Source organism: Cyprinodon variegatus, unplaced genomic scaffold (genome assembly GCF_000732505.1).
Source record: "Cyprinodon variegatus isolate N-32 unplaced genomic scaffold, C_variegatus-1.0 Scaffold9, whole genome shotgun sequence".
In the NCBI taxonomy this organism is placed as follows: domain Eukaryota; kingdom Metazoa; phylum Chordata; class Actinopteri; order Cyprinodontiformes; family Cyprinodontidae; genus Cyprinodon; species Cyprinodon variegatus.
The window spans coordinates 131183-144952 of record NW_015150462.1 but is presented as its reverse complement, the minus strand read 5'-3'; the positions used below and the strand labels follow the sequence as shown (position 1 = coordinate 144952).

General features: G+C 41.7%; 1 protein-coding gene across 1 annotated transcript in view; it reads left to right on the top strand.

Moving 5' to 3' along the window:
* bmpr2 (bone morphogenetic protein receptor type II) overlaps window positions 1-10567 on the top strand; it is a 43198-nt gene extending 32631 nt beyond the window's left edge. The window contains exons 7-13 of the mRNA XM_015378703.1: window positions 2008-2122; window positions 3558-3718; window positions 5655-5802; window positions 5924-6060; window positions 7072-7244; window positions 7326-8623; window positions 8936-10567. Of these exons, the coding sequence (XP_015234189.1) occupies window positions 2008-2122; window positions 3558-3718; window positions 5655-5802; window positions 5924-6060; window positions 7072-7244; window positions 7326-8623; window positions 8936-9189 (2286 nt within the window). The 3' untranslated portion in view covers window positions 9190-10567. The remainder of the gene's footprint in view (window positions 1-2007; window positions 2123-3557; window positions 3719-5654; window positions 5803-5923; window positions 6061-7071; window positions 7245-7325; window positions 8624-8935) is intronic.
* Window positions 10568-13770: the final 3203 nt, after the last annotated feature.

The window sequence follows — 13770 nt, the reverse complement described above, 5'->3', positions numbered from 1 at the left end:
TTTGCTTCTAACAATTAACAGCAGTTTTATTTTACAGGAGGATCTTGTCTGAAAAAAGGGAATCAAAAATAGTTTTTTTTTCTATAGATTTTAAAGTTTTCTAACTTTTACACACAGATCAAAGAAACTGAGCTTTAAGAAGCTGCGTTTAGTAGCTTGGCTCAGATTCCACAGTGTTTTTAAGCGTTACCAGTTCGACCAGTTCTTTTCATTCATTCATTATGAAGCCCTACAGGAGTGCCAGAAAACAGCGTAGAAGAATGTCTGCAGACTGTGTCCCCTGAACCAGCCGCCGAATATAAAACGAAATAACCAACCTTTTATCAGACGGCTGCAAAATGGCTAAATGAACTCTCGACGAATGTTTTCTGTCCAAACCCGACGCTAATTACAACTCTGCTAATACCGGTCGGCTGAATAAAAGGAGCCCATTCCTTTTCACAGTCATTAGTCTAATACCCGTCGTCGTGGCAACTCAGTGCAAGTCAGGACAGGAGACGGGGACGCCTAATGCGTTGGAGTGAATTATTTAGCTAATTTATCTAAACTCTACATTTTAAATGCTATTTTCTTTACTAATAGATACAAAGACTGCATTGTGATTATTTAGAGATGTATACAATAATGGACTTTTTCAGGAAGGAAATTATTTAAACCCAGAATCATGTTTTTTTGTTAAGTCGTCATCAGCTTTTACAGCTGAATGTTGCTCAGGGTCTGTTGAATAGTTTTTCTGATTTGTGATTAAACATTCGCCTCACGTACCCCTTCAGGAAGAATGGAGCTGCTCCCAACCGAGGTCGAGGCACAGAATAAGCTTTGAAAATGTGGAATTACTTTTAAAATCTTCTTTTCACCGTGAGGTTGCTCGTAGCCGCAGTGGTCATCTGCTGAGAATACATCAGATGATTATTAGTGGTGTAGATCACGCAAATTTATATTGAAGACTTAAAGTGCAGTCTATTACTTCTTTAATTAGGATTAAGTTTGTGGGATCATTTTTTTTTTTTTTCTAGGAGAACATTTGTGAGGTCGGACATTGATGTGGGACGAGAAGGCTCACAGTAGAGCCAGAGGTCAGGGTGTGTTTGCAGGGACAGCGAACCAGCTAACGGCCTTTCAGACACTCACCGCAGGGTTTAAAGCTCAACAGTTATAGTAGGCGCTCAGTGTTTGAGGCTGTGCTGGATCAATAAAAATCAGACACACAGCTTCTCCTCTGTTTGCTCTCTAGTCGCCCACCTGATGAAAAGGTTTCTATAGAACATGCAACCTTGTGCCGACGCTGTTAAAGTTGAACTGAAGTTGATGTTGAACCACAGCGTGTGCAGGAGCTCTTATAGGCTGCGCTCTTGCTTTCCTCAAAACGCCGCTTTGCTTTCATGTCCTTGCATGGCGTATGCCGCTAAAAATAATTGATTTTAAAACTCAGGGGTACTGGCGTGACGTCCGGTCTGAAAGGCCCATAACAGCTCCTGCGTCCTGAAAACTGACGCTAGTACCAGACGAATATACACTTTCTTTTTTTTTGAGTTTTTATGGCCCTAGTGGCTCGTTTTTCTGACAGTAGGCTGACAGGAAAAGGGGTATGAGAGAGGGGGAAGAGAAATACGGCGAAGGACCACAGGCCGGATTCGAACTCGGGTCGGCCGCATCCAGGACTTAGGCCTCCGTACATTGGTTGTGTGCGTTAACCACTGCTCCACCTGCACGCCCAAATATACACTTTCAAGTCTTACAAATTATCAGTTGGATTTAGGCGTTGACTCTGACTAGGCCCTTTTAACAGATTATTCTGCTCTAATCTAAATCCTTCCATTGTTACTCTGGATTTATGCCTCTTCCCCGTAACATGATGCTACCGTTACCGTGTTTTTTCACAGTGGGGATGGAGAATTAAAAGTTTCCCATTAAAAAACTTTTTAATTAATTTGTTTTAATGTGATAAGAGTGAAAATGTTAAGGAGATGCTAACACTTTTTTTTTTCTCCAATTTCTGCTACACAGGGCTCTCTAAGTCACTACCTAAATGTCCAGACCAACGACTGGGTCAACAGCTGTCGGTTAGCTCACTCCGTCACCAGAGGCCTGGCTTACCTGCACACGGAGCTCTTTAAAGGAGGTAAACTCGAAGCACCCATATATAGGTTTGACAGCTCTGGTTTATTTTGAACTTGTTTCAGCTTTGAGGTTCAACAAAAACGTCCTTCTGTAGTTTAAAATCCCAGAAGGTTAAATCAAGTTATCTATCTCTACCTAATCAATGCCAATGAGAAAGATTGCACCATCAATCAAGTCTGGATCAGCTTGTCGATGCTTCTGATCAGCAGTGGCTGTCCTCTGCGTACTACTAATACCTACAGCAAGAGCGAGAACGGTTCTAGTTTCTCATTCTGCTTTGATGTTTTTGGCGGAATTGAGGGTTAGGGGAAATAAAAGCTGAGTTGCAAAAGCCGTTCTGGGTTGAAAATATGTTGTCTGTTTGCAGAATTGCGATTGCAAAGGGCAACAGTGAGTATGACAGTTACATATTCAGCCTGACTGATCTGATCTCGGTAAATGATGCCCACCTGGAAGAGATAATGGTTCCCAAGACGCTAAAGGTCACATAAATTGTTACACATGTCACAGATAAATAAAATAGGATGACATTTCCTAACTGATGTCCTCATCACAATATTCACAGAATAATTCTCCTGTAGTAGTAAGAGCTGTGTATTATATTTTATTGCTGTACTCTGGGTTTAAATCCCATCAAAATACCCAAAGTTTATGGTTTCAAAGTGGCAAAACGAAAGGCAGTTTAAGGAGGGGAGCATTTTCTCCAGCCGCCCTCAAAGCTGTTGTTCTAACTGTGACCACGGCTGTACGTGCTGCATACCATGGCTCCACATGGCTCTGTTTATCCTGTAGAATTCGTATCCTTGTATTTTGACAAACACTGGGCGCACACTGTGTGCACGCCCAGTCCGGGGTATTTATAGACTCGCCTCCAGCTTGCCTCCGTCAACAAAAGCATGAAAAGGGACGCAGTTTAAAATGAAGCTAGCGAGTGTGGAGATGTGTGTCCCAAGAGGCTGATTGGACAACTGAACAAGTCTCAGCTTTTTTTTTATTCTCTCTCTTCCCTGTGTCACAAAATCTCAGCCTCAGCAGTTGGATAGAGCTGTTGTCTCTTAATCAGCACAGATACGCATCAAACAAGCGCAGATAAGGGATAAAAGTGCAATGATGGCCTGTTTGTGCAGATGGGTAACTAATAAAAAGAGCCAGAGTGTCGGGCTAATGGAGGGAAGAGGGGAGGAAGCTGGAGTGATGAGCAGATAAAGGAGAGAGGAGCTGCTAACAGCTGAATCTCCCAGGCTTTGGTACAGTTGTCTTCCTCCCCCACCGCCTCCCTCACATCACAGGCAGGAAGCAGATAGCTGCTTCACTGTGCCCTCTGCTGGACACAAACGGAACAGATTTACTGTAGAAGTTGACAGTGATGATTATTCCTAATAAGAATCATTACAATTTTAGATGAAAAGAAAATCCATCCTATCTCCTCACTGTAGATTTGTACAAGCCTGCTGTTTCCCACCGGGACCTGAATGGCAGGAACATCCTGGTCAAAGCTGACGGGACGTGCGTCGTTATTGATTTCGGTCTGTCCATGAAACTGACGGGGAACAGGCCGGCGCGCCATGGAGAGGAGGAGAATGCTGCTATAAGTGAGGTGAGCGTTTGACAGGAGGATGTTTACACTAGTCGTCTACAGAGGAGAACTGTTTGGAGAGGGAGCGTCTCCGTTTGAAAATGCAGGTCCGTTTTTTGGGGTTTTCCTTTTTTTTTTTTTTGTTATTTTGTTTATTTTGAGTGTAGAAGATGCAGCATGAGTCACGTGCAGTCCTCGTTTTGGAGCTGCCATTTTGGTCCAACAATAAAGAAATCATTACTTTTAGTAATTCAGTTTAAAAAGTAAAATTTACCTAATATATTTTAAGTTTTTCTTGCTGGTAATTTTGATGATTATAGATTAACAGATGAAAACCCCAAAACGTACAGGAAGTAGGGGGAATTATGTCCTAATTGACCTTAACAACTAGCTTTTATTTTAGCAAAAAGTTCATTGATCTAATCAGTTCTCCAATATCATGTTATTATCTAATTTATTTGGGGTCCATTCTGATTAGTTCTGTTCATTTATATCCAAAAGATAAATAAAAATGATTCAGTTATTGTATTCTTTGGAAATTTAAGCCTGCATACAGCAGTTCAGGGTTTTTAAGTCAAATAAAAACATTGTTTTTCTGGTCTATTTGAGAAAAGATGGAAGTTTGAAGACTTATTTCCAGCTAATTTGGTAGTAAGATAAATGTAAACATACAAGTACATATTTTATAGGCATACTTAACATATATCTCTGTTATGATAAAAATAAAAGTCACTCGAGAAAGATCTTTCCTTTATCTCATCCTCCAAGTAAAAAAAATAATAATAATAAATAAATAAATAAAAAATCTATAATAATAATAATAATAAAGAAGAAAAAGAAAAAGGAAAAAAAAAATAACATGGATCTTCAGCTCGCCGACTTGTTTGGTTGTTGTTACCCAATTTTTTGTATGGTTGTATTGGAAATTGTTGTTTCTAGCTTATTGTATGAATCATTGATTTTGAATATTGATCTGATAAAATAAAGTCTTTGTTAAAAAAAAAAAAAAACATTGTTTCTTTAAACCTATTGAATATTTGTTTTTTGTCTTTTTATTATAACCAAAATAACTGATTATTATTAGTTTTTTTATAACCGAGCAGGAGAAGCTGTAGATGTTATTCATTCTGTGGAGGTAATTGTTATTCTGTCATTAGTGACCTACCCTCATTCAGTTTAATCATTGAAGCTGATCTTAACTGATTGGATAAGAGTTTGACAGGTTTTTACATTTTGTTATGAGATGCAAAATTTTATCAATCTTTAGGTTTTGGGGAGTTTTGGATATTTTAAATCTGTTCTCTTCCATTAAACTTCAATAAAATCCAGATTTTTACTTTAAAGTGTAGAACTATAAAGCTAGATCACACCACCCCAGTGTAAATCCTCCAGATTGTATTCTGTTCTTTTTGGCCTCAACACAGATTCCTAACTTGGTTAACCTCTAACTATGAGCATCATACAACTCTGAGTTGAACCACAGGTCCATTTATTCTTCTCAGCCTAAAAGGAAAACTATAATGTCGGTACTTGACATTTCTTCCTCCTGGGTGTGCCTGTTGTTTGCAGGAGTTCCATTTCCTGTTTACTTTTTGACTCCTGACTGTGGCTCCTCAGCCTCCATTAGTCAGAGTTGAGGAAATGTTCGCTTCTGCTCAAATATCTGATATTTACGCATCATCTCTGCAAAAGAGTCTCATTTTAGATGCAAACCCACATCATGTTATTGTTTTTTGAGACTTTCAACCTCTCTTTTTTCCTCCTGTTAATACAGGCTTTAGATTTAGCAGGATGTATTTATAACTCTTCCCAGATTGCTGGACAGTAGCAGTCGCTTCTCTAAGCTTATTGCTGAAGTCTGTCCACCTTTTCAAAGCGTAAACCCACCTGTGGGCTCCAGAACTCCTGCTTTCGCCGCTGATGATGTTGATCTGTTAACATGTTCCTCCTCTGACAGGTGGGGACGATCCGCTACATGGCCCCGGAAGTGCTGGAAGGTGCTGTGAATCTGAGGGACTGTGAGTCGGCACTGAAGCAGGTGGACATGTACGCTCTGGGTTTGGTCTACTGGGAGATCTTCATGAGATGCACCGACCTTTTCCCTGGTGAGACACAAAAGAGGCGGTATAATGGGTATTTACGGACAGGAGGGTTATTTCTAAAGAAAACCATTCTGATCGGTTTTGGATGCGTTTCTTTCCTCCCCGTTTCCTCGCCTGGCTGTAGGAGAATCGGTGCCAGACTACCAGATGGCCTTCCAGGCAGAGGCAGGAAACCACCCCACGTTTGAGGACATGCAGGTCCTGGTATCCAGGGAGAAACAGCGGCCCAAATTCCCAGAGGCCTGGAAGGAGAACAGCTTGGTGCGTATGTTTCTGCATAGACGAATTATTGGACATTGCAGACTCTGATTCTAAAAATTGTCGCTTCACACCCAAAAACATTCAATTCAGTTTATTTCTATAGCGTCAGTTCACAACACGTCATCTCTCGACACTTTACAGTTCACCAGATCATACAGTTAGATTGATGCAGAGTTTTCTATCTAAGGAAAACCAGCTGATTGCATCGACTCATTGACTCGAATGCAATCCCTCACACCAGGCATGCTTGTAGCGACAGTGGAGAGGAAAAACTCCCTTTTAACAGGAAGAAACCTCCAGCAGAACCAGGCTCAGTGTGAGCGGCCATCTGCTGAGGCAGACTGGGGTTCAAGGAGACAGAAGCAGAGATACAAAAGACAACGGTCAACCAGCTGCCATGTCAGAGGACAAAGAGAGCAGATCCAGCCAGTCGCAGTCAGAGAAACAGGACTACACTGGAAAAACAGGCCGATCTCCAACATCTATAAACAAAGATGTTGATGGCAGCAGCACAGCTGATATTTCTCTCCAGGATGGAGTCAAAGCTAGCATAGTTGGTTCCACAGGAGAGGAGCCTGATCACTAAAAGATCTGCCTCCCATTCTACTTTTAGAAATTCTAGAAACCACTAGTAAACCTGCAGATTGAGAGCAAAGTGCTCTGTTAGGAGCATAAGGAACAATCAGATCTCTGATATCAGATGGGGCTTGGCCATTTAAGGCTTTATATGTGAGAAGGAGGATTTTAAATTCTATTCTGGATTTAACAGGAAGCCAATGAAGAGAAGCCAGGATAGGAGAGATATGATCTCTCTTTTTAATTTTCATCAGAACTCTGGCTGCAGCATTTTATATCAGCTGAAGGCTTTTAACTACAGTTTGTAGACTTCCTGAAAGTAAAGACATTTGTGTGTTTTGTTGGGCTAATAAGTCAAACATCAGCACAAGGACACCACATCATTGTGCATTAGTGAAAGGCCTTAATCTCTAAATGTCACACTTTGTCTTTTAGGCGGTTCGCTCTCTAAAGGAGACGATGGAGGACTGCTGGGACCAGGACGCAGAGGCACGTCTCACGGCACAGTGCGCTGAGGAGCGACTCGCCGAGCTGCTCCTTATATGGGACCGCTCCAAGTCCGTCAGTCCCACCCTCAACCCCATGTCCACCACGCTGCACAATGAGAGGTTAGCTTAAACCTGCAGCCATCCTGTCGTTCAGCTGTTCCCTTTGGTTCTTCAACTCTTCCTTCTTATTTCCCCGGACAGAAATCGCATGACCCCCAAGTCTGGCCCGTACGCAGACCACCCCTCTAGCTACATCGAAGAGCACGAGGGTGTTACTAAGAACCAGCAGGCGGACACCACCGCTTCCTTAACAGGCAGGGTCTCAGTGGGGATTGGAGAGAGGAACAGGAATTCCATCAACCAGGAGCGCCAGCAGCAAGCAAACGCCCGTTTGCCCAGCCCAGAGGGCAGCAGCACCAGCATGGGCCTGAGAGGCAGTCCATCCGCCTCCACCACTACCACTACCATCATCTCAGAGTCTGAAGGGTCCGTAGGGGCCGGCACAGTCCCCGTTTGCCTACACCTGACCCAGGAGGATCTGGAAACCACCAAGCTGGATCCCAAAGAGGTGGATAAGAACCTAAAGGAGAGCTCTGACGAGAATCTGATGGAGCACTCGCAGAAACAGTTCTGCTCACCTGACCCTCTGAGTCCTGGGAGTTCCAGCTTACTCTACCCCCTCATCAAGATGGCCAATGAGGCTTCAGGAGTATCGGAGCCTTCTGCTGCTATGCCCACTGCTATCTTTCCTCTCCCTAAGCAGCAGAATCTGCCAAAGAGGCCATCCAGTCTGCCGCTGAGAAACAAGCCCAGCAAGAAGGAGTCGTCGTCCTCCTCGCTGAGGTTTAAGTTCGGACGCTCGGGGAAGTCCAACCTGCGGCAGGTGGAGGGAACAAAGATGAACATTGGTGCCCCGACAGGCTCCGTTACTGTGGAGCCGCCGCCGGGAGCAGGGACTAACAACATACCTGTGATACGGGACCCACATGTCAACGGGACTGTCAACGGTCACGCCAGCGGGGGGGTGTCCTCCTTAGTGTCTGTGGGGACGGGTGTTATCCCGAATGGCTCTGGGCCTCTGAGGTCGGACGACGGCCGGTTGAGCCTGGGTGTGATCACCGCCAGCCCCGACGAACACGAGCCCCTTCTGAGCCGGGAGCGAGAGCAGCCCGACGGCGGAGCCGCACCCACGGGCGTCGCCGGCCTCCGTTCGGCCCGGCCCAACACCAACAACAACAACAGCAACACCGGGCACGGCCAAGGGGACGGCAACAGCGGCGGGGAGAGCGACGGGGGAGAGGAGGAGGGCGCCGCCGAGGGGACAAGCAAGGAGACGGCAGGCGAGAGTTCTGGGTTCTGCTCGGTTCCAGCAGACCCACCGAGGGACGCAACGGTCCCCATGAGAGGAGAGGCGCTGCTCAGGCAGCCCAGAGTTCGCAGACCGGAGAGACCCAACTCTCTCGACCTTTCATTCACCACACAAGATCTAGCCTCTTTAGGTAAGAACCCGGGTTTGATCAAAATTTAGAAAGAAAACCCCAAATTTTGAGATTTTTAGGTACAAAAGTGGGCTTCAAATGCCAGTTTTTCTTTTTTTTTCCATTATTTATTAATTTTTTGACCATTTCCTATATCTCTGCCAAAGAAAATTCTCCCCTCAGCATGACGCTGCCACTACCGTGGTTCACTGTAGGAGAGGATGAGATCTCTCTAGTGCAAAATTGATAACACATCACCCCATTGATGTGGGGATTCTTTAATTAAATAGTTTATTGTTCACTGATCGTCATTGTTTTTGTTTTTTCTTGTAGGGGAGGGCCTGGTGAGACCCGACGCAGCCGCGGGGACTGGAGAGAAAATCAAGAAGCGTGTTAAAACACCTTACTCCCTTAAAAAGTGGCGACCCACCACATGGGTCATCTCCACAGACACCCGCGGCCCAGAGCTCAACAACAACGGCTCGGCCCGAGGGCTGGGTCACACCGAGAACGGGCCCAAGTCCACTTCCGCCATCTATCTGCAAGGTGGAGGCTTGTCCAGCGAGCCAAGCGACACGCAGGTGTGAGTTCAGAGCTTCTGCCCGGAATGAGACCAGCGGAGAGAACTCGGCAAAAACAAAATGGCCGCTCTACTCCGAAACACCAAAAGGATGCTACGGAGTGCCGATGATCCGCCGAACCTGATCTTGTACAGTAATTGGGTCCGTCTCGCTCCCTCGTGTCTTTCCGATGGCATTGCTTTACATGGAATCCAGCTATGCAGCGTTCTCACTCATCTTTCTTCTTCGTTGGTTTCTAAAGTTTTTTTTTTTTTTTCCCCCCCCACCTCATAATAGCAATCAATCGAACTGATCCACTTTGCTCCCTACGTGCACTTTGAACCAACGGAGAGAGAAAAAAAAAAATCAGTGTTTCCAAGCGGCGTCTGTTGCGACCGCCATTAAAAAGCGGTCTCTAAACTTAAATAGGCGATGACAACCAATCAACACTCCCTTACTTTGCTGTGTGACGCTTGTTTAATGTAAGCTCTGTAAAAAGAAGAAAAGATTTGATGTCTTAAAGACGGAACAAGCTACTTTTTTTTATTATTATTATTTCTTGATCTGTATGCAATACCATTTGTCTTTTAACCATTAATCTATGTTTTTGTACCATAATCTTTAACTGTGCAATAGGATGTAGTTTTTAGATGCTTACGCTGTTTTTATGGCTTCCATTTTTTTTTAATTTCATCTATATTTTGATACATTAATCTTTGTTGCACTTATGACTCGTCACAATCTTTTTTTTTTTTGTGTTGCTTCATGTTAACAATCTGAGTTTATCTCCGTCCCCATGAGCTCAAGAGGAGAAAACGGATGACAATCCTCTCCTTTCCTTCGACTCTGAGCCGACTTTAAAGGAGGGGGGGACGCAAACGGTTACAATCGACCCAAGCTGACTGGAAATGTTTGTTCTCACTGCAATCAAACCTATGGAGCACCCTGGTACGTCAACTGACCTCACTGTGGACCGACTGAAACACTACAAAGCCCAGATTCTGCTGTTTGAAATCAGAAACTTAAAACGGACGCGCACAGAAGCACGCTGGATAATATTTCTGCTTCTCGTTCTGATCCTCTGTTGTTGGAATGACTGATTCAGTGTGTGTGTGGGTGTGCTGTCGCTCTTTGTCCGCTAGTATCATATGTAGAGCCGTGTCGGCCTGTACAGGCGAGCTTAAACCTTCTCATCCCCTTTGTTTGTCAGGACGCCAATGACAGGATCTCATTTATGTTTTTGTAATCTGTAATTTCTATTAAAAAAAAAGCTATGTGTATTGGATTGATATTTCCTTTTTTTTTTTTTTTTTTTTAAGAAATGTGCATTCAATGGTTTCCATTGCTATGGGTCTGCTTGGTACCGTTTCTGTACACACTTTCAAGTCATTATGAAAGAAAATATCAATAAATGTATGAAATAATGCTTGGCTTTAGAGGATATGGACTTTTTCTGGGTTATAAGAAGAAAATGAGAGCATTAAATGCTTAAAGTCAGACAAAACTTTCCTATATATATCCTAATCTTACATTTATTGAGATGCTTTTGTTTATGAATAAAAAAAATTAAGTATTAGTAAATTACTTCAATGCAAATTGATTTAAAATGTGAAGCTCACGTGAATTATTAGTATAAACCTGTGTATACCATGTGAATGGCTGCCTAAAGTAGTGTCAAAGCATTTTAATGGGAACTTTGGTGGAAGAATCAAAAAATATGCTAGGAAAAAAAAATCTATTAACGAAAATGTAACACATAATGTGAGGCTTTATGCAAAAAGTGAGCCCAAAAATATTAGTGCAATTTGTAATATGTACTAATAATTACTAAGTGGTTGTGTGTACACAGTATATTTATGTGGGTCTCTATAGTACGTTTATATCCTATGCAGGATTAAATTGTAGTGTGTTCATGGACAGTTCTAGACGGCAGCCATTGCCCCTGCAGCAATGGCCCCTACAATCGACCCTGTATTGAAGGGATAAATCATTATTTTTTCTGGTAATGCACTGGCATAGAAACTGATTGTTCATTGGAAACAATTTTATTTTCACCTTGACAGTTTTACTTAATAGTGATTTAAAAATGAAGGTTGCACAAACTATGAAATGTCAACCTTTTTTTTTGTGTGTTCTGTTTCCCATTGGAAAAAAAACACTAAATTTGGTCATAACCAAGCACTGAGTGTAGTTAAGGCTGTACTATTGTTTTCTTTAGCTTTATTTTTTTCTCTTTTGCTCAATTTTCCAATAACATGCCTGGATACAGCACTCGAGGACAGAGGCGTAGCCAGAAAATTTCAATAAGGGTGGCCGTGCCATAACCAGTGTACGCTGAGTGGTGGCTGAAAGCGAATAGGCCCTAGAACCTCAGGGTCAATCTATACTGCTCCAACAGGAACGGGCATAATACCCATATTTTCTAAATAAAGACTAAAACTATACTTTCCTACAGCCTTTCCTAACAAATGGGCACATATATTTCAACATCCGTGCTTTCTAGATTAAAGGTGTAGTGGACAAAACTTCTGGGGCGAACATCTTCATTGTCATTACTTACCTACTTTTACCAAAAATTGTTCTGCATACAATTTATATGTACTAATATCTACATTAAATTGATTTTCAAGTTATAATTAAAGTAGTTATCTATGATTTAACTGAAGACTCCTATAATTGTCTCTTTTTATAACACAAAAATCTAGTTCTGAGCATGAATTCTGTACCTATCAACTTTAATGTTACTATTTTGATGTGCATAAACACAACGTTTAGTTGTCAAGTAGTTAATATATTAAAAAATTCAAATGTTTAACAAGTTTGAACATTCCTCTTGAGAGTATTACAGCTGCCACCATCTGAATTAGAAGGCAAAAAAAAAAGGTGAGGGTGACCATGGCCACCCCTGGCCCCCCATCTAGCTCCACCCCTGCTCAAGGAAACAGGCTTCCCATCTGACAGGGACATGTTCTGGCTTATCCTCCATATGAATACTGTCATTAACTATTTTAAAACACTAATATAAGTAGAAAAACTTTAAATGTAAATGTATATATGTTAATTTATATGTGAGCTTCATTTTTTTTTGCCGAATTACTTAAAGAAGCTGCTAGAAGCAGAACATGGGACATGCTTGGCTAGACTAATTAAACACAGCTGCCCCCCAAAAATAGGATAAATCATGATTTTTGTTCATCCTTTTTGTTTGTTTTTCTCCGAATATCTTTGATATTACTATTAGTTTAAAGTTGCAATTTTGACAAAAGATATTTAATTGTTTAGGGTTCAAATATTCCATAGCAGGGTAAATTTAATTTCGAATCCGACATATTTTGGCAGCCATGTTTGTTTTTCCTAACGGTAAAAGTAGTTTCTTCTTTCTCCGATGGGTATGGCAGGCCGTTTGACATTTATTATGACATTTATTATTAGAAATTGCATTATTAGAAATGCATTTGAGACATCTGAAATATATATTCAGTCAAGCTAATAAATATCAAAAGGGCCACTTAAAATTTATGATATTAGGATATCGTATACATATCCTAAATGACATTTAGGATATGTATATCTACATTTCTGGCTAGCAGGAATGTAGTTTTGACATGGAAGAATCTTATTTTAGAGATCAACAAATGGAACAATAGAAGGAAACGGCGCTTCTAATAAATGTCATACGGCCTGCCATATAGGCTTCCTTTTTTTAAAAAATGACCAAGGCTCTTCGGGATTATTTTTAGCTATTTTTCCGTCGACAACATTCCTCGGTGTCTATCGAACTACTCTCCCTAAGGCAGACACTAGATGGAGACATTTGTCTCCCCGCCCTTGTTTTTCTCACCTCCTCGCCGTCTGCTCCTCGCGCCCCTAGCAACTGCAGCATCAGCTCGAGCGGCGCAGTACTGGGGCGCTACGTCACGACTCCCCATTGGCTGTGTCAAGTTAGCGGGAAGACTACCGGAAATACGCTGACCTGACCTTAAAAATATAAGTCCACTGCTGAATATTTCAACGTAACATCAGACACCAAAAACTTTAGGGTCGTACATTAATTTTTATTTGTAGGAGATATCTCAGAACTTGTTTTACAAACGTAATAACAATGGATTATTACCAGTTTACGTTTTTATCAGAAGTTAGTTAGACAAATATGGCAATCTGACTACATATTATAATGCATTTTTTTATTTAATTAGTTTAAGAATATAAAGAGAGAAACACTATACAATGAACTTTAAATATTTGAAACAAATAACAAACAATAATGAATATGATCTGGTTACATGCAATGGAAAGGAGGAAAAACATGTACTTTTCTGTAAAAGTATTTCATCCATTCTAGGGAAAAGTAGTCTACCTGGGAACTAAGTTTTTGTAAGCTTAATTAACTTTTATTTTTTATTAAATCAACAGCCAGGTTCCTGGTTAGCTCTGGAGAATTGTACCTAAATTCCCTTGAAAGTTTCCTCCTAACAGGGAAATCCATGGTAAGCTCGAGGAAACTACATGCTGGAAAGTGTTTTCTGCAAAACTGCTCATATATAGAAAAGTATTTGTTAGTAGCAGTTCCAAAAGTTGAAAAGTCAGTCCCAGTGCAAATTTGGTTAC